The sequence below is a fragment of the Phasianus colchicus genome, chromosome 5, assembly GCF_987193195.1.
Source record: "Phasianus colchicus chromosome 5, bPhaCol1.hap1.1, whole genome shotgun sequence".
NCBI lineage: Eukaryota > Metazoa > Chordata > Aves > Galliformes > Phasianidae > Phasianus > Phasianus colchicus.
The window spans coordinates 59,026,215-59,053,155 of NC_143440.1; the positions used below are offsets into that span (position 1 = coordinate 59,026,215).

Here is a 26,941-nt window from a genome sequence, read left to right on the forward strand (position 1 = left end):
CATCCACATAATTTCTTTCTTTCTCTGCCAGTATTGGAAAACCAGCATAGGTTTGTGCCTTATTACCCAGGCCGACGTCTTGGGGAGTGTTTGCTGTAGATGCGCTCCATGCTGCACTGGAGATTCAGAAGAGCAGTGATGGCTTGTTTTAAGCACTCCCGATCCTCCTCATCTTCACTGCATTCCTGCAGTTGCTGTAACATAAAACACATTTTTCTTTCAGATTTGTCTAAAGGACAGAATGACAAACATTCTTACAGTGTTTTTCACCGTGCACAGTGAAATCAATGGCTTCCAGCCAACAAAAGAGTTGTGCCTAGCAGCACCCCCAAAACTAGCAATGCACGTACCCAAAAAAATACATCAGATACTCAGGAGTGGTCTGTACAAAAGCAGAGAGAGGTCGGGAGTGTAGGAAGACAACCCAGAACAGAGAACTGATGCTAACTGTCAGAGACGTCTTTTCTGTTATCTCTTCAATAATGCTGTTTCACAACTGATAAGAATTTTGTTATATAGTTTGGAGTTTTGAAGTAGTCTAGGATTAAATGCTGCTTTGTGTAACTACATGCGATACTTCAATGAGTCAATTAACCTTAACATTTCAGAGCACATTTAAAGGGCAGAATGACCAATATTCACCCTTTTCTTCTTACTGTTCTAAATTCAGCCATCTTTAGTATATTAATCTGCATCAACTTTGCATGACAAACTCTCCCATCCTAAATAAAGTTTGAAATTCGAGATGTGCTTCTAATAGCAAAATGTAAATGGTGGGAATCAGCACAAAGACTAAATCTGTCTCTGCCACTAGTTTGAAACTTCTTGAATATGAAATGCATGGAGATATGAAAGCTAGTTACTTCTGACAGCAGCGTGCTTTGAGAAAGGCCTTTTCAGAGAACTCCCCTTTTTGGTTAAGGTCATCACTCCTAAAGCATGACTGATATAAATAAGAGATTTTTGTTTTTAACCCATTTTGTGTTCAAGATAGTATAAATGTCTTAGAGAAAATTCAGGCAAACAGAATTGCTGGGCAATATCAAGACAATATGCCACACAATTTCGGATGAACTCTGTTTTACCTCCATACTTTAAGAGAAATCTTACTTACAATCACTCAGCATGGCAGAAGCCTTCTTTTCCTTTCCCCACTACGTTCCCTCAGCAAGGATATGTAGCGTCCTCTAAAAGTAATTGAGAGAACAGGATTTGACCAGATTGGTCCACTCTCTTCATGTAATTGAAATTACTGTAATTTTTCTTTTGCACATGCCCAAATTCCATCTTGCATATTAGAAAACTGAAGTTTTCACAAAAATCTCTAGGAAGTTTATGAGCTGAGGAACAGTACAGGGAAGGGAAAAATAAGATGTCTATCCCTGTGGAAACCCTTCCTTTCCTTTGTATGAGGCACAGAAATGCAAAGAACATAAAAATGACTTGGAGAGAGCAAAATCCTAAATGTGGGAAAAGCTACTTGATCTAATACTCTTCCTCCTCACCTGTCCTGAGCACAGTTTCTTGCATACCCTTTCCAAAGTACCAACTTTGCCAGTTAGCAGACATTAAATGGCATACTTTGCTTTTTGTTGTTGGTGGTATTGAAAACAAAGCCTCCACTTATCCAGTAACTCACTCCAGTTCCAGAGTTAATGCCCAGATCCCTGGTGATCAGGCAGATTACCTCAAGTGTGTCTCTTTCTCTGTAATCACTCCATCAACATCTGCTTTTCCAAATGCCTGCTTTTAATCAAGCATCTTTTTGTCTAAACAGCAGATGCAAAAGCATAACATGTTTGCTAGACAGAGAAAAATAGGTAAATCTTTAGGAAAAGGGAGAAAAGGGTCCTTCTTACATCAGATATAGTTAGGAATATAATCAGAATATATATACATTTAAGATACTAGTGATGATAAATTGAGAGCATTAACTTCTCACTTTATTATACAGAAACCTGTCAGAAAACAGAAAAGCAGAATTCATTAAAGAAAGGATGCCATGGTGATGCTGCAGTGTACGGGAAAGGGTTTCTCTGTTGTCAGTGATGAGGTAGCAGTGGAAAAGATCAAAAGGCAGAATTGCATAGACTTTGTGTTGCTTGACGACAACATAACAAGTCACATGCATGAATCAGGGGCAATCTTGTGCCTGAGAGTCACATGAGAAGGCAGAATATATTCTCTAGGCAATAAAGGAAAGCCTTGGACATAACCACGGATTTGAACTGCCCATTTCCAGGATTTTAAAGACTTCCCTATCTTGCAGCTGCACCTTGCTCAGGACCTGGACAGACTGTATGACCCCTTGAGTTCTTCCCACTGCATTCAGTGAGTAATATTCCCTGGAATTCTGGTATTGGCAACATTTATGAAAACATTACTGGAGCCTGAAAGACCAGTGAAGCGATGAATGTCCCTCTACACTGCTAGCATTAAGGTGCTTGTCCTCACAAGTGTTCAGCAGAGTGCTTTGAAACACAGAACACTCAGATAATCAATTATGGAGGTCACAGCCAGAACGCATTTGTTATCTGTTTGCAAGATCTAATAGGTTTTGATCACTACCAGTCATGTTTCAAGGTAATTCTTCAGTGTGACTCCCTTCAACCTTTCTTGTAAATTACCTGTTGCAAAACACTCCATGGTGAGGTTTGTCTTCTGTTGAACAAGTAATCAACATCAGTAAAGAGCTGCAGCAGCAGGGCCTGCCCTCTGACTCAAGGTGCTCAAGGCCATTTCCTGGTGCACTCTCTACAGCTGCTAACCAAGAGCAGACACACCAAGCAAATTTCTGCCTCCTGCTTAAGGAAAGAGGACCCTACAACGTGTATAAAATGGCTGCACATACAGGCTTGTGTGCCAAAAAGCAAAGCTCTGCACCATGAAGGAACTCTAGCTTTTCACATTTCCAATCTTAATGATTCTGTGAAATGAAAAAGACACTAAGATCATCAAGTCCAGCCACTGACCCACCACCACCATGCCCACTACACAGTGTCCCTAATTGCTACATCTCCGTGTTTCTCAAAATCCTCCAGGCTCCCCAGGCAGACATTCCAGTGCCCTCTCACTGCTTTCACCCATTTTAGTTTTGCTATTTTGCAGAAGAGCAAACAGCAGACTGGCATTTCTGTAAATCACATCTGAATTCAGTGTCTTTGGGGGGTTTACCAGATTTTTTGGAAGCTCTCTTCAGGAGCAACAGTCTCATACTTAGCTTTTCTCTACTGAAGCCAAGAAATGATGACATTTCAACATTCTGCTCCTTTTCCACATCTATTTTTACCAGTTCTCTTTTAACCAAGGCTCCTCCAGCCAAACACAATGGTAACAGAGCAATGCTTTATAACATACACTAATATTGTTGAATAAATGCTTTCTCTATCCCAAAAACACTCTGCTTTTAAAAAAAAATCACTGCTGTAGACTGAGGACATCTTAAACATTTTAAACCTAAATGGAAGTGATGGCAAGAAAAGATTTTCACTGTTAGAATTCCCTAATTTAAAAAACAAAACAAAACACACAACACTGTTTAAATCGCTCTTAATCCTGTTGTATGCCAAAGATAAAAACAGATATAAAAGAAGCAACACCACTTTTTATACTATCTGCCAGACTTCATTCTTTGAAGCTAGGAGGTAATATTAAGAACATGCACATAGGAGCTGATCCCATCAATAGTAACAGGAGTTATGAGCATCCCAGGAGATGGACAATTCTTATAACAATGAGAACCTAAGACAGGCTATGAAAAATAAACCATCTTCTCTGCACAATGGTCTAAAACACAAGTAGTAAGCAACCCTTCTGTCAGGAAAGAAAAAAACTACAAGTGCGTACACTAAGAATTTCATAAAATCATCATAGAATCCCAGAATGGCCTGGGTTGCAGACAACCCCAATGCTCATCCATTGAGTTCCAACCCCCTGCTGTGTGTAGGTCACCAACCAGCAGCCCAGGCTGCCCAGAGCCACATCCAGCCTGGCCTTGAATGCCTGCAGGGATGGGGCATCCACAGCCTCCTTGGGCAACCTGTTCCAGTGCCTCACCACCCTCTGGCTGAAAAACTTCCTCCTCATATCCAACCTAAACCTGCCCTGTCTCACTTTAAAACCATTCCCCCTTGTATCACTATCCATCCTCATAAACAGCCTTAAACTTGAGAATTACAGAACACAAAACAACCACTCATCAGGGGGATGTGTGTGTTATTGTTCCCCTACAAAGCAGACAGACACTGTGCAGCCTGTAAAAATCAGGCTAACGGTCACATTCTCCCAGGGCTGGGCCTTATGGTTTCACTCTGATTTCATACTGATGTGCCCTAATTGCCAGCTTTAAGAAACAATGGATCATCAATTAGCCTGACCTCCAATGTAATAACAGTACAGGTCACTAAACTGTGTTGTTTCAGTATGAAAGAACATTAAGAAGTTCACAGACTTACCACACACAGCAGACCTTTATGGAAAGGAAAGTTGCACTACTTTGAAAGGGAGATGTAAATTACAGATCTCGAAGTGCTCACAGACCCGTGCTGCTCTGACTGCCTGCAGTTTGTACTATCAAGCCTCTCCTCACAGAAACACAAGCTTTATGAAGTACGAAAACTGTGGTAACGTAGATTTGCTGCTCTTGATACACACAGTCCTGTGGTACTGACAGCTACAGAGAGTTTGTTTTTCCTTAAACTTTTTCCTAACCTATCAACAGAAACACGTCCAGATTTAAAATTTAAGTCACTTGGAATTGAATTAGACTATAAATCCGTGGCAATACATACACTGCAGAAGGTTTGTGGCCCAAATTAAATGACCAATGACCAATATTTTGCTTATATAATTCAGCACATGCAAAGTCATAGCACAGATGATCAAAAAAAGAAGAAAACATTATGTACCAACTGTTCTTTTTCTAGGCTTCAGTTTCTTTCCTTTGAAAAGACTGTACACTGGATTATAGATGCTCTAGGTCACAAAGTTTTCTACTCTTCCTTCATTCAAGCAAACTTCTCTGAAAGGAGGGGATTTGACTGTTTGTGAGGGTGGATGGTGATAGGACAAGGAGGAATGGTTTTAAAGTGAGACAGGGGAGGTTTAGGTTGGATATGAGGAGGAAGTTTTTCAGCCAGAGGGTGGTGAGGCACTGGAACAGGTTGCCCAAGGAGGCTGTGGATGCCCCATCCCTGCAGGCATTCAAGGCCAGGCTGGATGTGGCTCTGGGCAGCCTGGGCTGCTGGTTGGCGACCTGCACACAGCAGGGGGTTGGAACTGGATCAGCATTGGGTCCTTTTCAACCCAGGCCACGCTGGGATTCTATGATTCTATGAAATGCAAAGAAAGAGTATAGATTGCTTAGACTTGTACAAATGGTATACAGCTTTTTACAGCGAGAACTTAAAAAAAGAAGTGTAATTTCTGATTCTATTAACAAAATGCAAGCTATAGCTACATTATATTTTATTTCACCCATTTAACTATATCCCATGTAATTAATAATTCACTTTAACTTATTTGCATTTCCTAATGCAAGAGACACCTTTTTCAAACATAGTCTTCAGCTACTTAAAAAAGCTCCACATATTTTTTGAGATACTGCACTTTCTACAGCAAAGACAGCTTCTTCTTATTCAAGAATGATTATTACGGATGTCAGATGTTAAATTCCTGCTGACTGCTGACCTCTGAGTTCATAACTCACTGTAGAAACATTTGCTTGTAAGCAAAACAGATACACGCTCAGTTACTTTTTGGCTTTTAGCTGTTATACCCAAGGGAAGTATCTGCTGATGTGAACCACCTTGCTGGAGCACAGCAGAATAAAACACGTGGAAGTCATCTGTGGTGAAATAAGCAAGGCTCTTCTAATGGAAGTAATGCCTCAGTGCACAGAAATGCTCATACAGGCCAGTTGCCAACGTAAACAATTTGTACAGCAAGACCCCCAAAGTACATCCGACAGGAATAACTTTTTAGCAACTAAATAGGAACTCCTGAAAGCCTGTGTAGTTCACCAATGCCATTTCTTGGATGATAGAAAATAAGAACACAGTAGTGCTTATCTTCATTCCATCTCATCACAGACAAAGTGCGGTACAACATGAAAAATGGCACTGCTTGCAGCATCTCTTCCCTTTAGTACTCAGGGCAAATGGTTGAAAATTAAGAACAGGTCATCCTGACTCTGCTGAAGAGAAGTGCTCCTCCCAGCACCAATAAGATCAACTGAGATACAGCTGCAGTGTTCTCAGCATCTGGTCACACTTATCTAAATTATGCTTAGCTTTTTACTGAAGGGATACCAAACACAGATCCCAAGTGAAGAAATGATTAAAAGATTTGTGAATTGCATTGTTAACAATATTTGAACTCACGCTCAGTCAAGGTTTGAAGTAATTATTTTATTATACAAATGTTTTTATTGGGGCAACAGGTGCTTCTGAGGATTTTTTCACATAAATTTGCTTTTCAGACACACTCTGATATCATATTGATGTTTGTTGTATTTTTCAATGTTAAGCTGCAGCAAGTAAAATCTAACTGCTTATTTCAAAGCTCAGATTCTCCACATTAAGAAAAGATTTCAACAGGAAGAAAGTGTGTGGCTTCACTTACCTGCAGTAATTCAAAGTAGTGCAAACAATGATAGACTGGGATAAGCATGAGCCGTGGGAGGACATATCGTACAGCTTCTTTAAAACCTTCAGCAGTAGACTGAAAAGGAAAAATAAACAGGATTACTTACAATGAAACACTCACACCATGGCAGAACAAAGCCCTGAGCACTCTGGTGGAATTCTGAAGTCAGCCCCTGCTTTGAGCAAGATGGTTAGGCTGGATGCATTCAGAGCGTCCCTTCTGATTTACATTACTCTGTGCCTATGAGTGAGGAAGACAGTAAAGTTCCCAAAAACATTTTAACAAATCAAGCAATAGAATCTGTAAATGCTCCTCCAGGCTCTGTAATCACTTTTTTTTTTTCCCCTATCAGCAGCTTAAGGTGGATTTTGATGCATACTCACCAGCAAGTTCTGAGAACACCTCCAACCCCTACAAGTGCTAGAGCTGCACAAGAGCAGCTGAATGGATTGCATTTTTGCCAGAAGCAGCAAATTAGCTGTAACAGCTCGAGGACCAAGTCATCCACCACTCATTTTTATAAGCACCTTTTGATATACAAGACCCTCATATTACAATCAATCCTTAGCACCTTTGCATTTTACTGTCTGCAGCACTCACTAGCAACAGCTCAAGGTGACAAACCTAAAAATAATGCACTGTGGTTGAGCTGCACACATTATTTTGGACACATCTCAGAATGCAGGATAGTGTTCATATCCATTTCTAATACAACATGTTCTATCTGGGCCACAGTTAGCTGCAGAACTTGAAGAAAACACTGGAGTAAGAGCAGTCAGAACTCCTGTATTTGTCATCAACTTCTCTCTAATTACACCTCCTTCAAATTACACACACTGTGCTTCAGTTTACAGCCAATTTACCACAGAGATATGGAGGTGTCATTACATTTTGAGGAAATTAATATTAGTATCTCCCTTTCCTTAGTGAGACATCACAAGTCTAGGAGTTAGAGAATGCATCAGAAACCTTTTCTCATTCCCAGCAGTAATTCAGCATTTAAGATGAGGAGATATCTTCCAAAGGACAGGAAATCCCTGCTACCATCCACACCCAGATGATGACCAAACAGAATCCAAATTTCTTGATCTCCATTTTGGAAATGACCCCTCCCCTCTGTTTAAAAATTGCCAGAGACAGCTGCTGTGTATCCAACAGCCCAGAGCCTGGATCTGTTTTTACCCCAGGACTAGGACAAGTGCACAGGAACATCCCCAGGAAAGCCCAAACCTCCTCTGCTGAGGAGAAAGAGGAATCCAGATTCATCATTTAATGACTCAACTTCCAATTTAATCTGGAATAGGGTTTTCAGCTTTCTATTTGCAAACGAGATGATCCATCTCATCAAGCACTCAGAGCTGGAGAGAAAACACTCACCACGAAGAAGAGGAAACTCATCTTACAGAGATGTAAGCCCCAAACTACAAACTAAGTGCTACTGTAATGGGTTTAGCTGGGAACATAGCTTCTCTGAGTATGCTACTGAACACAAGCTCAGCTCTCCTCTGAACAGTAGTCTTTAGTAGAAACATAATGCTGGCAGAGGTTGAAAAAAAAAATAAATCACAGATGATCTTGCTGAATAAACAGGTCAAAAAAAACTGCCAGTTCTAGTGCTAAACATGAGGACCTGGGGTATGAAAGGAAGCAAAAGAAAATAACACTCCTTCGTGCCTGTGCTTGGTGATAAAAAGCAAAACAAAAGTAGAAATGGCAGGTATGAGAGGTAATCTCCTACTGCAAACCTTCCAAACACGAGAACCAAACCAATTCAGTATCTCTCATTTGCACTTACCTGGAAGTGAAGAGCAACAGCAGGTTTTGCCATTAAATTATTAAAATGCTCATGAAATTGTGGCGAGAGAATATCCTGGGACAAGGTTTCATATGGATCAAAGGCTTGTTCCTAAACAAAGGCAGAGAATTATATATATACAAGAAGAATGCATGACATCCCCATGCCTGCTGATAACATTAATCCTGTTAATAAGATAATACATAAGCAGAATTTTTCCAAAGATCCATTTTGCAATAAGAAAACATTCATTAATTCACAAATCTTTTCTACTTTTTAACTGAGGAATGCTGAGGAAAAAGTTGTGTGCAATCTTACCATGCTTATCACTAACACAAACTGTTCTGCTGAAACAGTGGGAAATAAGTGAAGTTCAGGCTCTCAGTCCACTCACGTTTCACAGTGAATGGTTTATCCAACTCCTCTCTGCCAATATGAAAAACAACTGGGAAAGAAGTGTAGCAAAGTAACACTTCAGGTGAACTTTGGAAACTGTCACAAGGAGGCATTGTTGTACCACCATCATTTCAGAGTGCTGTGCTTAAAGACTGCTTTGTAAACAGTAAACTGCACCCTTCTCTGGCTGTGCAGTATAGCTGGGAAAGTACCTCACTCTGGGACAAAATAACTATACTGAGATTCAAGCCCTCTCAAAAGGGTTAAAAGAGTCTTTAGGGGCCAACCCATTTAACGAGGAGAAAAGAAGTATTTGGCTCCTGTGAAACTCTGGTGAGATGGAAAAGTAAGAGTAGGATGAGCAGTATGCCCAAAAGATGACAAGAAAACAAGGGATCTTCAGTTCGAGTACAGACCCACCAATTCCAAGACAAGAAAGCATGGATAAAGTTGAAACCTCCACAGCAGCTGGGTGGGAGATCTGCAAGAATCACTGTGTACACCTTGCAGCCTGCGCAGGACAACATCAAGAATTTCAGGCACAGAAATTGTGACCCTGAATGAGTTATCTGGCTGTGATTCTGTAATATCAACTACAGCAGGATGGGATAAAACCTGACTTTACATGAAGCTCTGCGGGAATAATTTATCACTGCCCATACATCACCTGTTCCAAAGCTTGTCAAGTTGTTCCTGAGTCTGCAGATTCACGGGGCTGAATCACTCATGAATCACGGAGTTATCCTGTCCTGATGGCACAATGCCCAGAATAAGCACATTCTTTGCACTTTAATGCAGAACTGCTCTTCAGAATGAATGCTGTAGAATTTGAAGGTAGGGAGCACCACAAAGGGTCATCTGAACACCAGATGAAGTCTCAAGCCATGCACGCTCAGAGGGCTCAGGGAATCTCCTACCTTACTCATGGGGCAGCTGTAACTACATGAGAGGCAAAGAATGCACTCTCTTTTCACATGCAAACTCTAATCATCATTCTCCACAGTCATCAAGTTCTAACCATCGCTGTCCATTTGCAGCATATTTTATCTTGTGTTGGGGAAGAAAATAGATTTGGCAGTTCAGCAGCAGCTGATGAGAAATGAAGAAACACCAACTGAAGAGGCTGATTTTCTTGAGCACACCACTACCTAAAATCATACAAAATGGGACTCCCATTTGACAGCACCCAAATGAAGGATGGGGAAGGTAACAATGCACATTGTGGTTTCTCTTTGCCATACAAGCCAAAACAAAAAGCCTGTCTATACTACCTTAATACAGAATCACAGAATTGCCAGGGTTGGAAGGGACCTCAAGGATCACGAATCCCCAACCCCCCTGCCACACACAAGGCCACCAACCATCCCAGTACAGCATACAGTTCTGGACTGGTGTTGGTACTGTTCAGCCCCTTTTACTGTAGTGCAGAAGTTTCCAACTTTTTTTTACACAGTAGATACCTAAAATATCTCTTATGAAAGTGCAAATACCAGGATAACGAGCTTACAATCTACTGATTACAAATTTGCTTTGTTAGCTGCCTTCTGAAGGTCACTTAAAAAGAGGCACAAAGACACTCTGCCCTTAGTCAAGACGTTCTGTCACAAACTGAATATCACTAAAGAGATTATTTAAGGCAATAACAAAGAACTGTGGGACCCAGGATTGTAAAAGTTAATGTCAAGGTAAAAAAAACCAACAAAACAAAACAATTTTACCATCATATCAGCAAATATCCATTTTCGCTTGTATTAGGCACCATGCTTTTGCATTTCTTTCACACCAGGAAAAACTTTCCCCGTGCCTCCTTGTCTCAGAAACACCAAAATATTTATGTTGAAACCTTCCACAGAGGACTGATGCAGAAAAACAGACAAAGCAGGAAAATTCCAGCTTGCAAGGGCTGTTTGTTTTTAATTATCCTTCCAGATAAGTTGAAGAACCTTTACAATGGAAACACTAAACGAACGAGCCTGGCAATGAGATAGGCAGAGCAAGTAAACACACTACACTTTCAAATCTCTAAAACAATCCCTTTGACACATGTTCACAGAAAGATGATCATAACATGTGAGATCATCAAATGAACAGTAGAGTTAAGTAGATCATCTTTTGTATTAATCAAACTATTAAATTCAAACTTATCAACTGCATAAAAAGTTTGACAAATAACATTCTTCATTGCTTAGCAAAGCTTCTCAGTTAATGAAAAGCAAGCCAGATTTTTACTTACAAAGATGTTCCCCATAAAGCACAGACCCCTAGGAGCAGCTTTTGCAACAAACAGATGCGTATGTTCCCCACGATTGTGCTCTATTTGTCCAAATGTTAAGCCTTTTTTCAGTTTCAATAGAATAGCTACTTCAATTTGTTGTTAAAATGCTTATCATTGCACAAGCAAATAGACTTCAACATTTCAAGAATTAAGACCTATTCTAGAAACTGGACTTTTTAAGTGACATTACACGAGCAGCTAACTAAAGCCAGCAAAACTTCATCATTGTGGATTATTCCTAAGTGAACAGCACATGGGCTGAAGGACACGTATTCTTCACTCTCTCAATAAAGTAATTATGTTCCAAAAGGTACTGGTGGGTTCATGCATTCCTCCAACTTCAAAAATTAGACATATTTAATTTGTTTAATAAGACATACTCCGTACTTAATAAGACATACCCAAGTGAAATGAAGAAGGTTCCAGTTTACTTAAACACAGTACTTTTAATACAAATATAAACCATGAACTTCACATTCGCTATGTGCTTCATCTTTCTCTCTTTCAGGTCAGAACATCTCACCCCAAAATATTTGTCTGAGGAATTCAAGTCACTCATCTCACAGAGCTGTGTTCAGATGCTCTAATGCCTGGGCAGCGCTGGGCCTGACACCAAGGCCTACAGAAATCAATGTACCACCACCTTCTAGTAAGCAATCCCAGACAGTGGCTTTTCAAATCCACATCCCTGCAGAACTGTAACAGTTAATTCCCACTCCACAGTAAGATTTCAGTTTTGGGCTTATCTGCTTGATACACTGTCTGTGACAGGTAGAAAACACATTTTAGTTTACCTATTAAAAAACAGCTAGGGAAGGCCTCTACTCTGAGCTTATTAAAAGAACCACTACTCATGCATTTATTGGAGATATTTGAGTTGTGACCAAATGTTTACTTAGAAAACAAAACTATGGGATTAAAAAAAACCTAACAAACCCCAAACGAAAACATTAAAAGCAAAACAAAACAAAATCTGTACCTCAGCAAGATCCTCAAAGCAGCTGCCAGCCAGAGGATGAGGACTGCTTTCATCAGTCATTTCAACAGTATCCTCAATCAATCCCAAAAGCTTCACTGTCAACTCATGAATATCTGAAATGTTGCTGAACACCACATCAATGTCCTGCAAACACAAAATGCATCTTAGTAGCATTTAGAATCATTTACCTTGCTTCTGTAAATACCAGAGCCTTTTTAAGAAGTCTGAACCAAGAGGGAAGTGGAAAGGAGATACAAAGAAAGTTAAATTTCATGGCCCCCCAGCCTGCAAGTTTGTCTGGGCACATCCAGCTCTGCACAATCCTCACCTCAGCAAAAGAAAGCACATCATCCTTCCCAGGAACAGCAGCAGCAGTCCTGGTACAGCCTGTTCAGTGCTTTGGACAGAAATGTACTCCTCAGCCACAATTTGCAGCTGATGTTTTCCCCTCTGGTGGTTCTTCTCTCAGAACACAACAGGAAGGAGGCAATTTCAAGTTGCTCCAAGGTCAGAGCCTCAAAACCACAGGTAAAACTAAAGCCGTTACTTGGCTACATCAGCAAAATACAACCTGGGTACAGAGGAGCTGCTTGTTTCCTTCTCCCAATTCTACTTTTAGACTTCAAATTCACACCCCACAACACACCCAACTATACAACAACTTGCATTTCTTCTTGTGACCCCTCTGAAACATACTCCTCAAAACTTTGCTCTGCTTTTATCCTAACCATGCAGCTAAATCCTGCTAGCTCTACACCATGGCAAGCTCTTCAGGGAAACAAACAGTCCAAGTCTTTCACATCCATTCCCCAATAACAAAAGACTGCTCCTCAGCTCCAAATCATCACTCTCTTCTCCTAGGTTTTCCATTTGAATTCTGTCCCCATATCTGCATAACACTCCAATGTCCTATCAGCTACCGAAGGATCTCCACACTCAGCAGCAATGGAAATGCCTGCTGCTGCTAATTCTTATCTTCTGGAACCATCCAGGAAACCCAGTTCAGGTTTTGCTGCCCTGGTCCCCTTCTCTTCCCTCCCATGAAAGGATTCACCCATCTCTCATTACTACTACTTCAGTTACATGAGCTGTGTTCTTCCCTCAGGACTAGCATCCTGAAAAAACAATTTGCCACAAATATCATTTCAGTCAATTATCAAGTTCTACCATTTATCAAATAGAGATTTCCTTTACAGTCAGTCACATGCTAGTGAACCTGAAACCAAGGGCAGTTTTACTTGCAGTTTCCACAGAAAGGAAGCCCTGGACTAGACTTCAAATGTTGATTAAAGTATCCATCTGCATTCCCTGTACAGATGGGTAGACAATTTCTGTGTTAAGCAGAAGTGTAACTATTACCTACATGACCAGGAGGCACCAGCCATCTCTGGCATCCGACCAGGAATCTCATCCATTAAGCTTCACTCTGAGAATAGCACTCTGCATACTACTGGTGGCAATTTCCTCCTTTTATTTCACATACAGTCAACAGTTGTTATGCACTGACATACAATAAACCAATTTTACTCCCAATGTGGTTAATGGAAAATTGGTATGTTACAGCTATTAATGGAGAAACTAGCATTACATACCAATAACCTACTAAAGGACTTACATTAGGTGTGAACAACTTTCTGTTAGAGAGGAAGGCTTCCCGAAATACTTTTATTATCAGATTCAGCTCCCGGAGATATTGCCTTTCTTCTGCAATTTCATTTCTCACTAGGTCATAATAATTGAGTTCCCCAGAAGAAGAAGGTTCGTCTTCACAGAGAGAAACCAAGCCAATGTCATCCTGATCAAACATATCCATCAAAACCTAGAAAAGAAATGTTAAAAAATCACATGCAAGCCTGATTCTAACTCTTGGCTCAAGCTCAGCTATTTCAGTGTGTTCAGAGAAATCCTTTGAGTTTTTAATACAATACTTTCTGTGATCACTTTCACAAGGGAGTAATATTTAAACTTTGGCAGCAAAAGGCTGGAACAGTTGCCAAAGCCATTTTTCCCTTTATAAGTTAGTACAACCTAGAAAACAAGTTACAATTCATGCAGAACCAACTCTGAAACCAAGGCATACTGCCTAGGTTTGGACAAAACCCTCCCGTGAAAGATAAAATTCAATGAAAATATTTCTCATATTAACAAAGATGGAAAACTGAAGATCTTTTCTGTATTATAAAGAAGGAAACAGCTGTCATGACAAAACGACATCATGAGTACAGCAGCAGCTGAGAAACAGAAGACAACTTTTTCTGTCCTTATTTATTAAGAAGTATTACTGATCCAGAACAGGCTCAAGTTAAGGTGAAGTCTCTACTGTGACAGTTCTGGCACAAATAAAGAGCAGTGCTTCTGCATTTAAGCGAGACTCCCCTCCTATGTCACTTCAGACATACCCTCTAAAAAAAACCTGCCTGTCCAGAAGACTATTTCAGTGCCCCTCCTTACCTTATCAGCACACATGGATACTTTAATGTCCTGCTGGGAGATCTCAAAGTGTCGTATATTGAAAACGTAGTTTCCAGCCAGCTTTAAAATATCAGCTGAGATGTATTCTAAGACAGCCACAATATACAGAGAGACATGGTAATCTACTTTATAACCTAGGACCTCCTACAAATTGAAAAGAAGAGGAAAAATGGTATTTATTCTAAGAGTTCATTTGGAATGACATTAATACATTTTGTTTTCTACCAACATTGATCCTGTCCGCGTTGATAATTTACAGCAATATGATAGCAGGGGCAAAGGATAGCAAAAGGAAATTTGACCAACAGCCTCAAAGTAAATGTTTGCAAATACTTCCTTGTGCTATTTGTTGTTTCCTGACTGGAGGAACTTCAATACTGTACGTAACTTCTATTAAAAAACCAAACAGGCTCTGTACCTACATCCACACGTGTCTAACACAGAGTTCACAAAAGGAAACCAGTGCTGTTGAGAGGTCTTACAAAATGCTGTTTTCTTTCCTAACTTTTCTTCCCATCTAACTAACTGTCACAAACTGAGACACTGTGTGTCAGAGCACAGGAACCGTGCCTGAAAATTGCTTTGGTTTCTGCTTATGTCCAAATCACGTTTTCTGAATGCAGCTGGAAACTCTGGCACACGCACCACTGGAAAGAAACATCTTTTAGGCTATGAACCAGAAACAAAAACAGAAAAAGAAATACAAAAAAAGTGCAATGTTTGAATCAGCATCAATCTACTGATTCAGCACAGACCTGGAAGTTTCAACACTGGCCTTGAAGAAAAATCAGAGTACTGTTTCATCATTAAAAAAAAAAAAGATCTCCATGGGCACAATATGAATAGATACATGTGGCACCAAATCTTGACTGCAAGAAGCTCTACACCTGTTCTAACTGACATCTGAAAACAGAGATGGTCACACTGCTCACAGCAACGTCTGTATCTGCTCTTTTGTAACATCACTGCAGATGCACAGATTTTAAAACAAAGATATCAGTGATATTTAACACTAACTGAAAGGACAGTGATACACATCTTAGTCTCCAGTACACAGAGAACAGGATCTACTTGTTCTCTCCTATTTTGGTTTCTGCAGCATTTCAAAATAAGACCATCAAAACAGTGCTAATGAAGTGGGTAAGGAATTTGATTGAGTTTTTAACATAAATAAAACCCAAACAAACTAGTTATGTTTCAAAGTAGATCAACCCATTGGATGAATTCAGGGATCCATATGTATTACACGCTACAATGTATTTGTCCTATTCTATCATGACTCTTTCTGCCAACATGAGAAACTTACCTAATTGTACACAAATTAAAGATTTTTAAAGGTTATGCTGGAGGGCAACAGTACAGCTGTGGTGTGTGGTGTGCAGAAGCAGCAGTCATCAGCTATTGCATTAAGTACCTTTAATAAGGGGTGTATTTTGTCCACAGGCAGCAGGAGAGGGTTTCTTCTTTTCCGTTTCTCTATGGCAGACTGTGCATCAGCAATGGCCCATTTGTCTATGGGATGAGGAAACGTCTTCTGAACACGCTCCTGTCCAAAGAGACACACTCAAATTAACCACATTAATCAAAGAGAAGTTTAAAAAATAAAACAATGAATTACTCCCCCTGCAGTATGGCTAATTATCCTCCTCCACAGTGTTTGCAATACTTCTTACTATTACCTCCTTCTCACCCAGTTCAGCTGTGCTCAGTAACCCCAACCAACCTTCCTGCCCCAAGCACAAGGAACTTCCCATCTCCTACAACAGCTCCTGCTCTGTGATCTTCAGATCACATGAACTGCAAGAAACTGCATTGAGACCAAAACATAAACATCAAGAAGCACTCAGCAGCTCACAACCTACACGAAGACAACAAGTTGTTATTGTTCCTATTTCATAAAAGGATGCAACTTACACTATATCAGGTGAAGTTTGGGGCAGAAACAAAAAGCAAGCACAGATCTTCCAGCTGTGCCCTGACCCTGGAGGTGTTCAAGGCCAGGTTGGATGGGGCCCTGGGCAGCCTGGGCTGCTGTGAAATGTGGCGGGGGGTTGGAGCTTCATAATCCTTGAGGTCCCTCCCAACTCAGGTCATTCTGTGATTCTGTGAGCAGAGCCTGCAGCTGATTAAGAAAGCTGCCTATAGCACTTTGTGCTCCACTAGCCTGCACAGTAGCACCATCCCTGCTGCACTTTGCAATTTCAGGCCATTTTTATATGGATTCACATTTCCCCACCTGCACATGAACAGTGGGATGACCCCTCTGTAACAGAACCAACTGCTTTGGGCTGCAGTTTCACACATTAGCAATCCCATGCTAACACATGTAAAACCTCTGTGCTGCTCTCCACAAGCTCTCCAGGCTTCCTGCTGCAGTAGCAGCCCCTATGAGCTGGGAGTGGACTGCTGGAAGAATTAGTCTAACCCAAACTCTGATGGCTGATTCTTAAGTGACTCTGAAAAAATAGATCTTTTCTAAGCTAAATAGCCAGCATATAGCAAGACAAGCAAGTTGTCTTCCAGGATGCTGCATTCTGTTTGCAGCAGATTATCTGATTTTAACCCCAAAATCTGTTGCACAGCTCACTACTGTACTGTTACACATACTCTGAAATGGAAGAGAAGGCCTGAGGTCTTCCTAGAGGCAGCTTTCTAGCATCTGCCCATGGCCATCCAACAGGCAGCCCTCTGTGCCAGCTGTCTGTGCCGGGTGAATGCACTGCAATCTTTCCTGGGCAGCAGCCCACACTGCAGGCTGCTCTCACTGAAATGAGCTTCCCTTGAAAAGCTACCAGGAAAGCATATGTAAACAGGTACAATGTGGAATTTGGATCTCCTTCGACAAGCCACGTATCACCTGCACCAAGATTTTGCCAGTGTTTTGTTGGAGATCATTTGAAGGGTTTTTACTATTTACAAAATGTTTATAACTTGGGATTTTTGATCTCCATCTTGCAAATGCTTAGGTTTAGTAATGTGCACAAATAGTTCCCTTAACTCCAGGCTGTTATGTAAATAGCTGCATGATAAACTTTAGAGATTGTAGCTCTCACATCATCTCTTAACAGCTTAAAACAGCAGGAGCTGAGCCAGGAGCCTTCACCTGCAGCTCTCAAGATGCCTGCTGGTCAGCAAGCTCACCACCAAACCATAACAGAACATTCAATTCTACTTTCCCTGCTCTGAAAGGGTCTGGATTTTCTGACCTACTGAACAATAAGATCCTGGGGAATATTTTACCACTATTTAGATGGAGCTGTGTTTCTGTACTAAAGAACTGTTACAGTGCCAAGTTTAACACTGCCTTATTATTCGCAACTTTAAAATGCCAGGTATGTTTAAAACACAACACACAGGATTTAGCATCTGCTGTGAGATCCATAACCACAGCACAGAGAGCTGCTAGTTTCCTCCACTTTTGCACACAGCAATTTGTGGAGCACACATATACCTAACAAAAAATTAACTCAGATGCACACAGAGTCCTCAATCATCTCTTAATTCAGAAGAAGAAAACGATGGAGTTGGCGTATAAAGTAATCAGTGCCCTCTCAAGTTGTGCTGTGTACTGAAGGGTTTGATCTCTGGCAGCTGGAGAAAGAGCACAGAACTTCTCAGCTTCACATTTAATCCAGACTCAGAGCAGTAACAATCCTGAGAGCTATTAGGGAACTATTAAGTTTTATTTAGTCATACTATAATCTTTATGCATCGGTATTATATTAATCATAAACCAAAATTAATTATTAATGAATCGAGTCAGTGTTGAATAAAGGGTGATTATTGCATCTAGTAAGAATCTAGAACTCCTCAGGCAGTAATTTTGCAAACGTTTATTTCCATGAGGCACGCATAGCACAGTGCATGAGGACTTCATTTTGTTTGAGGCTGAAAATCCTTGACATGCAGACTGATGCAAAATTAATACTCTGCAAAGCTATAATGGCTCACAGCTACATGAGAGCACTTTCTCCCTCTATGCTGCACACTCCATGAAAGCTCTCATTTTTAACTGATGACACAAAAACAGACAGCTGCAATATTACACGAGCCTCAGTGAGTTCCAGGAACACACAGCTCCATCCCCTCAGCTCACAGTCCAGGCCTAACCTTTCATTCCAGTATTTCTTTTTTTTTTTGCATAATGTCAAAGACTGGGAAAAAAAAATAATTACAGCATCCTTTCACTCTTAAGTCCAAATGTATTCAAGCAGCAGAAAATCTTCCAAAGTACTCTGCATTTTTAAAAACAATGCTGAAAGCAAGAATTCCCACCATTTCTATTCTGATATATAGTATAAGAAAATTAATTTCCAATTGAACTTGCTTAATGAAACTTGAATACTGTTTAATAGTTTAGAAAAACAGCATTACTAAGCTCTGCTCTTCAGATTCACCTTACTTCAGCTTCAAGCTGCACTGCTCAGAATACCTTTGTTCCTCCCAGTGATTTTGGGAGCAAGCACTCGTTTTCCAGTAGCTCATCTTACCTCTACATCCTGAACTGTGCGTGGTTGGGCGATGCATAGCTTGTTTAGCAGCTGAAGTATCAACTCCTCAATGTAGTAGAGGGAATCTTCCTTTGCTGAAAGGTTGGGGTGAACCTGTTGCTGAACCTGTCCCAAAGAATTTGTAAAAATTAGTCTTTTTTGGCACTTCTTTTCAACTGAAAATTGTTTACCCTTCATGGTCGCGAGGAAATTTCAAGCCAAGGCAGGTTTCTGCTGAAGATGCACAGAAAGCCACTGCTGTAATTCCACAGCTGTTTGCTCACAGAATGAGCAGCACGCAATTATTCCTGATCCTGCTAACGAGTGCTGGGTGACCTGTGAACAGAGGAGCCCAAACACAGCGGAAGAAAACCAGGAAAAGAGAACTGAACAGTCTGGCAGGGCACTGAATCGAGGTGCTCTTAAACTTGTGGCAATGAAAAGCCACAGCCACAACATGGACAAGGGAGGAAACAATTCTTGGGAGATGCCTGAGAACCAGAAAACTAATCAGAGCATCAAACTCCACCTGAGGCATGAGAATGGGAGGTACCAAATGCAGAGTGCAGTGCAGGAGACCTACAGAAAAGCATGTATTGGAATACAAGCAGCCCAACTGGCAAGTATGGTGTGACATAAGCAGAGGACCACTTCCCTTTAATGCCTGGCAGGATAATGCATTTCTCTCATTTCATGGAGGTGAATTGCTGCTTCCATTTCCAAGGCTAAGCTGGAGCTCATAACCTGCAACACAAGCTGGAGGGCTGCAGCATCTCACCTGGCCCCAAGTTGTTCTCCCACTACAAATCACTCAAACCCAACAACCACCTTACTCTAGAAAAGCAGAAAACCCACCAGAGTGAATCTATACACTGATTTCCCTGGCAGCCTCAGTCAGGAAAGCGCTAACTGGATCTTAAACTATAGCCAATAGACTCATAAATAACAGTCCAGGGAGACTCCCTACCTTCCCCCAGACAAATTATATTTTAATTACCTCAAAACAGTAATCTTACATCCCCACGTTGACATTCTGTATGTAGATTCAAGAACAAGACAAACAAACCATCCAGTTGTGGAGCTGTGGGAGCAGGGCTGGTTATATTGGAGTGGGTAACCAAGGCACCAGGCAGGGTGCAGAGAGCACAGCCAAATGTGTGAGCCCTCATGCTGTACCCCAGGACAGATGCTCCCACGTAACTGTGAGGGTTGGATTCTGCACTGCCCTGCTCTGCAGCTGAAGTGTCTGCATGATTGGGTATTACTGAAGAAAAAAGAAAATAGCCACCAGAAAACCAAAACCACTCCATGAAAACACTTACTTAAGCCCGCAGGTTTTCAATAATACAGGAACTTTTCACGTTCTTCCTGAACAGGAGAGCTGAATTCACAAAACAATGGAACACCAGGAAGTGCCAAGTTAAGGTCCTGCCTCGCTTCTCTCCGCAGAGCACTGCTCCAGCATTAGCAACCAACTAGCAAACGAGCTGCTTTCCAGAGAAGGAACCCTCTGAGATGCCCCATAGAAACACCAAGAACAAGAGCTACAAGAGGTGGGAAGAAGCAAAAAGCCTGTTTGCTGTTTCAGACCACATGTTTTAATAACACAAGTCAGCGCCACAAAGCAAATGACTTTAGTTCACATCTGAACAGCTCATGCTGTATTTCTCTCAGCTTTATGAGGAGTGCACGAGTATCTAAAAATCAGGAGGACAAGCAGAGAGCGCTCAGCCCTCCTCCAGCTCCAGAGGGACCTGTTTCACACAGTGAACACAAACCTAAGGACTGCAGTCCCATTTGCTCTCCTGGCTGGCTCTGTCTCCTGGTTGAGGCTGTGCTCCCCGAGGCCACGCACTTGAAATGTCCCTACCTGCAGCACCACAAGAGATCATCCCTGCAGCACTCCCTGCTGTAAGAGCTGTTGTGCCCCAAGCACCCTAACTGAGAAAAACTGATTTCATAGTGAGACGCTGACAAAACAGAGCCAGTTATGAAAGCCACGCACTTGCTACACAAACCAGGTGCTGCTGTATCAAGGATAGTACACTTACTCTATACAGAATTCACCTAAACTCTGACTGCAAGATGTGAAAAAGCAGGGAGAGGATGTCTGATAAAACACTGAACGGAGGAACAAAAGAGGAAGAATGACTGAGGGTGTTTCTTACAGGAGTGCATACAGTGATCTCAGGCTCTGAGTACAGCGTTGTTAGCTGGCATGGAACAACACACCACAGCTAACATGGGAATCAGTTCTGATCTGACTTGTATCTGCTTCCTTTAAAGGCCAAAATACTTAAGAGCACAACACGTTACACCAAACAGAACCGCTATGTAAGCATCATTCTGACCTGCAGGAGCTACAGCACAAAGTCTGAGCCTCGACGACATCTGGACTGGGAGAAACTGTTAAGCATAAAATCAAGGGCCCAAGTACTGTACTTGCAACTGCAACAAGCTGAGAGAAAAAGAGTGTCAGGGCTGCAAAAGGCTTCCTTCTAACCTGCACCACTGGGACAACCCAGAGGTTTGGCTGACTCAAATATCTTTACGTAACATGCATATTTTGGTAGTAAAAACACGTTCAGAAAGCTTCAGTTGTTCCACAGTAAGAACACGTGCAAAACAAGATACTGCTCAGAAAATAAACAAAGCCTGAAAAACAACCAAACCCAGGACGTGCCTATCGTGTCACTGCACAGCAGATACCACCAAAGACACACTTATTTCTGCAAGACTACACGACAATATCCCACCTCCCTCATTACATTCCGTATGACTTTCAGGAAACAGAACTCAGTGCTCACAGAATCACAGAATGGCCGGGGTTGGAAGGGACCTCAAGGATCACGAAGCTCCAACCCCCCACCACACGCAGGGCCACCAACCTCCACATTTCAGAGCAGCCCAGGCTGCCCAGGGCCCCATCCAACCTGGCCTTCAACACCTCCAGGGATGGACGGGGCATCCACAGCCTCTCTGGGCAGCTGTTCCAGCACCTCACCGCTCTCTCTGTAAAGAATTTCCCCCTGACGTCCAACCTCAATCTCCCCTCCCTCAACTTCAAACCATTTCCCCTTGTCCTGCTGTCACTCACCCTTTCCAAGAGTTGATTCCCCTCCTGTCTGTAGGCTCCCTTTAGGTACTGAAGGCTGCAATGAGGTCACCCTGCAGCCTTCTTTTCTCCATGCTGAACAAGCCCAGCTCCCTCAGCCTGTCTTTGTAGTGGAGGTGCTGCAGCCCCTGATCATCTCTGTGGCTCCTCTGGACCCTCTCCAACAGCTCCCTGTCTTTCTTGTACTGGGGGCTCCAGACCTGCACACAGCACTGCAGATGGAGCCTCGGAAGAGCAGAGTAGACGGGAACAATCACCTCCCTGTTCCTGCTGGCCACCTCTCTGCTGATGGAGCCCAGGATCCCATTCGCTTTCCGAGCTGCAAGAGCACACTGCTGGCTTCACATTACGTTTTTCAACCATCAGGACCCCCAGGTCCTTCTCTGCAGGGCTATAAGGACTGCTCCTTCCAGTCTGTATATATGCCTGGGATTCCTCCAGCCCAAGTGCCAAACCTTGCACTTTGCTGTGTTAAACCTCATTAGATCCTCCGAGGTCCACCTTCCAGATCTGCTGAGGTCCCTCTGAATGGCATCCCTTCCTTCCACTTTGTCACTTGCAACACTCAGTAAGAACAAGACATGTAAGAACAAGAAATCTCTAATTTAAAGAATGCCACCACGACACCTGTTAATAAGTTAACAACTTATGAGTTAATAACACTCCTGAACTTACCACTTTTCAGAGATCACACGCTGAAATTGCAAACTGCTCATCACAGAAACTGCACACTCCTCTCTCCCCACAACAAATGACTGCACCTTAGCAATGATTTATGTTATCCTCACCTCATAACAACACAGCAATACCAGATCTGAGGACACAAAGCTCTGCAAGGCTGTGTAACTGAGAAAAGCAATGTATAAATTTGGGAGAAAGAGAAGTAATTAGTACATTAAAGTTAAATATTTGCTATCATCTCGCCAGCACTTGTCAGTATCTCTATGCACAGTGATGAGAATACGTTACTGGCAGGGAAAGCAGCTCTGGGTTTGCCTCTCATTGCCGTGCTGAAAAGATAGAAATTAAAAATGAATTGGACAAATGTCTCTCTTTAGGTTGGGGTTTTGTTCCTTTTTATCTTGTCTCTTCTGAAAATAACATTAAAAATAGAAAACATCTGCTCCAAAGGCATTTTTAATCCCTCAGTCAGGATGATTTACTGTCACACTCCCCAGGAAAAAGGGAACCAGATGTAGTAGCTTAAAGGTCTGTGATACTCTTATTTAACAGCATCAATATTCCCATATTCCAAGTATAACTGTTCGAAAGAAGCACAAAGATTTCAAAACCTGAAGAGACATCCCAAATAAAAACACACCATCAACTCTCCAAAAACAGCTGCACCAATTCCTGACTTTATTTCCAGCACAGCACTTTTTAGATGGCTGATCTCCCTCAAAGCAAACTGTAGCAAATGCTGATAGAGGAACAGTGTGAAGTAGGCTCTCAAGCAAAACAGAGCTCAATAAACAATCCACTTGCAATTGACCCTGACCCATCTGGTGGCTTTCTATAGTGCAGTGACAGCATCGATGGACAAAGGGCAGCTGATGTCACCTACCTGCGCTTCTGTGAGGCCTTAGATATGGTCCCACACCACAGTTTTAACTCTATATCAGAGAGAGATGCATTTGAATGGTGGGCTGCTCTGTGGATAAGGAAGTGGTTGGATGGTGGCAGCCAGAGGGCCACGGGCAGTGGCTCTGTGTCCAGGTGGAGGCTGGTGCTGAGCTGTGTGTCCTTCCAGGGGTCCATCTTGGGACCGGTGCTCAGCAGCAGCAACACAGACAGTGGGAATGAGTGCACCCACAGCAGTTTGCTTGGAAAAGAGAAGGCTCCAGGGAGACCTCATTGTGGCCTTCCAGTACTTGAAGGGAGCAGATAAACAGGAGGGGAACGGCTGTTTGTGAGGGTGGATGGTGACAGGACAAGGGGGAATGGCTTTAAAGTGAGACAGGGCAGGTTTAGGTTGGATATGAGGAGGAAGTTTTTCAGCCAGAGGGTGGTGAGGCACTGGAACAGGTTGCCCAAGGAGGCTGTGGATGCCCCATCCCTGCAGGCATTCAAGGCCAGGCTGGATGTGGCTCTGGGCAGCCTGGGCTGCTGGTTGGCGACCTGCACACAGCAGGGGGTTGGAACTGGATGAGCACTGTGCTCCTTTGCAACCCAGGCCATTCTAGGATTCTATGACATGACCCATGGGATGCCCCATCCCTGGAGGTGCCAGAGGCTGTGGATGGGCCCTGGGCAGCCTGAGCTGGGGAGACAACCAGCCCATGGCAGGGATGGCTTTAAGGTCCCTTCCAACCCATCCATTCCGTAACTCTATGATTGCAGGATTTCACCTTTTACACTGCAACCATTTGATGCACAGTCAACAAAATAAGATACTCACATAACACAGTTACTGACTGTGCTGCAAAAAGCCTCTGGGATGCAGATCACTACCCAGCTGCCCTATGCACAGGGAGGGCTCACTGAACTGCCATCCTACAGCACCACTTTAGCATAAACACAAACCTTTTCATCCTCAGCTGACTACTGATGGATAGCACATGCTGGAAAAGGACAGAGTTACAGGGAAGGATGTCCCACGGGAGATGCAGGCAGGTGCTGATCCTGTTCTTTTATGCAAAGGGTCAAGCAGAAATGCATGTAAGTTCATACGTACACAAACACTTGTTTGCATCTTCAAATTAAACATCTGGATTATATTCATCCTCATAAAATGCCTGAAGTTGAGACAAACCCCAAACAAACCAGGCACAGCCCTTCACGCCCTCCTCCCAGCAGCAAACAACTTGTGGTTTTTAATTTGTAGGAAGTGTTTCCTAATTGCTGCCAAATAAAATTGTGCCGCTCCTTCTACTTTTTTAAACACCTCAGCTCCAAAAACCACCTTCATGCTGTGCCAGTGCCTCAGAAAATTCTCCTCCTACAATTTGCCAATTGCAAAATGTAGTAACAGTAGTTAAGCTAAACAAGGTAACAGCTGGGGAAAAAAAAAAAAAAAGCATTAAAAAAATAGGATTTAAGCAAAGGGAACCAGTTCCTTTGGTTCCTAATTTACGATAGGGAATATTTCTGCAACAAGAGAAATCAGCCTATCCACAAACAAGGGACCAAAACCAACCTGCAGAGATACCCGACCACTGACAGGAAGACAAGAGGCACAGGAATGAGCCTGCTGCTAACAAAGGTTCAGTGGCCAGCACTCCATGGGAACCTGGTGCTCCTAAATCTACTGGAAGAACACAAATACATGAAACTACCTTAACGATACCACCTCAACTAGGTTCCAAGGCACTCCTGCTAACAATATGGTGGTTTAAATATGTTAAAGTATCTATTTTAATGATGTCTAGCTGCTTAGTTTTGTTGGTTTCTTTTTCCCTAAGACGACTGCCCCTGGCAGACACAATTTAGCACTCTTTTGTTATCTAAGGATCACAGACTGTCCAGGGTTGGAAGGGACCTCAAGGACCACAAAGCTCCAACCCCCAGCCACAGGCAGGGCCACCAACCTCCACATTTCACAGCAGCCCAGGCTGCCCAGGGCCCCATCCAACCTGGCCTTGAACACCTCCAGGGATGGACGGGGCATCCACAGCCTCTCTGGGCAGCTGTTCCAGCACCTCACCACTCTCACAGCAAACAACTTCCCCCTGACATCCAACTGAAATCTGCCCTCCTTAAACAAGCAGGATACAAACCTGCCTAAATGCATACAGAACAACATTCAAAAAAAACAGATTCTCAGCTTCTTCACATATTAAAGCAAGAACTGAAGTATTCCATTTTTTCACTCACCATTTGTCAGCAGCCAGCTGCACTGCACAGAACCACGTGCAAATGTGAGTTTAGGTGTTCTGATTAAAAACGACCTTAAAACTTGCTGTATGCATAATAAATGAGAGTCAAGTTCTTCAAAGCAAGCCGTGAACTTAAAATGCAAGCAGCAGGGAAACCCTATGAGCGCTGGTAACAGCACTGACCTGTTAACCAGTTCCACATCTTGTTGTATTTCTAAATTACCATTTCTCACACTTCAGCATACATAACAGCAACCAACATGTTTGCTTTTCAACTCTGCTTCTCTGCTCTAATTAAGTGCCCATTTAAAAATAACTCAAAGAAAGCCTTCCAAATAGGAAATGGAATACTACCCTGACCTTGCAGCACCGATTACTGTGGTGAAGCTTGGACGTTCAGCGTGCTCTGAGAGCAGATGTTTGGCAGGAAAGTTTCTAAAGCTCAGCTGCTGTCACAAAAGATGCTGCCTCAGGTTGTACCTAACTTGGTTGACAAGCACAGAATCACAGAACGGCTTCCCCCTGACATCCAACCTCAATCTGCCCTCCCTCAACTTCAAACCATTTCCCCTTGTCCTGCTGTTATCTACCCTTTCCAAGAGTTGACTCCCCTCCTGTCTGTAGGCTCCCTTTAGGTACTGAAGGCTGCAATGATTCACCCCGCAGCCTTCTTTTCTCCATGCTGAACAAGCCCAGCTCCCTCAGCCTGTCCTCATAGGGGAGGTGCTCCAGCCCCCTGATCATCTTTGTGGCTCCTCTGGACCCTCTCCAACAGCTGTTTTTATTGTACTGTGGGCTCCAGACCTGGACACAGTAGTGCAGATAGGGAGTGTTCCAACACAGCTCCAACTCGATTCAGAATTAACTTACAGACTAATAATATACAGCTGCAATGCCTTCTAAATGCAGAAAGTACCAACCTGTTTCTTTGATGCACAGTGGGATTTCAGTGGAACAGC

The 26,941-nt window shown here is 42.5% G+C and overlaps 1 protein-coding gene across 2 annotated transcripts in view; it reads right to left on the reverse strand.

The window, feature by feature from the left end:
* The window catches only part of SOS2 (SOS Ras/Rho guanine nucleotide exchange factor 2), a 48,753-nt gene that overhangs the window by 19,921 nt on the left and 1,891 nt on the right, over nucleotides 1-26,941 (reverse strand). For both annotated transcript variants that reach the window (XM_031602273.2, XM_031602272.2), the window contains exons 2-9: nucleotides 19,053-19,178; nucleotides 15,977-16,108; nucleotides 14,542-14,706; nucleotides 13,706-13,909; nucleotides 12,091-12,234; nucleotides 8,441-8,551; nucleotides 6,622-6,720; nucleotides 67-194 (exon numbers count right to left, since the gene is read on the reverse strand). In XM_031602273.2, the coding sequence (XP_031458133.1) occupies nucleotides 67-194; nucleotides 6,622-6,720; nucleotides 8,441-8,551; nucleotides 12,091-12,234; nucleotides 13,706-13,909; nucleotides 14,542-14,706; nucleotides 15,977-16,108; nucleotides 19,053-19,178 (1,109 nt within the window). The remainder of the gene's footprint in view (nucleotides 1-66; nucleotides 195-6,621; nucleotides 6,721-8,440; nucleotides 8,552-12,090; nucleotides 12,235-13,705; nucleotides 13,910-14,541; nucleotides 14,707-15,976; nucleotides 16,109-19,052; nucleotides 19,179-26,941) is intronic.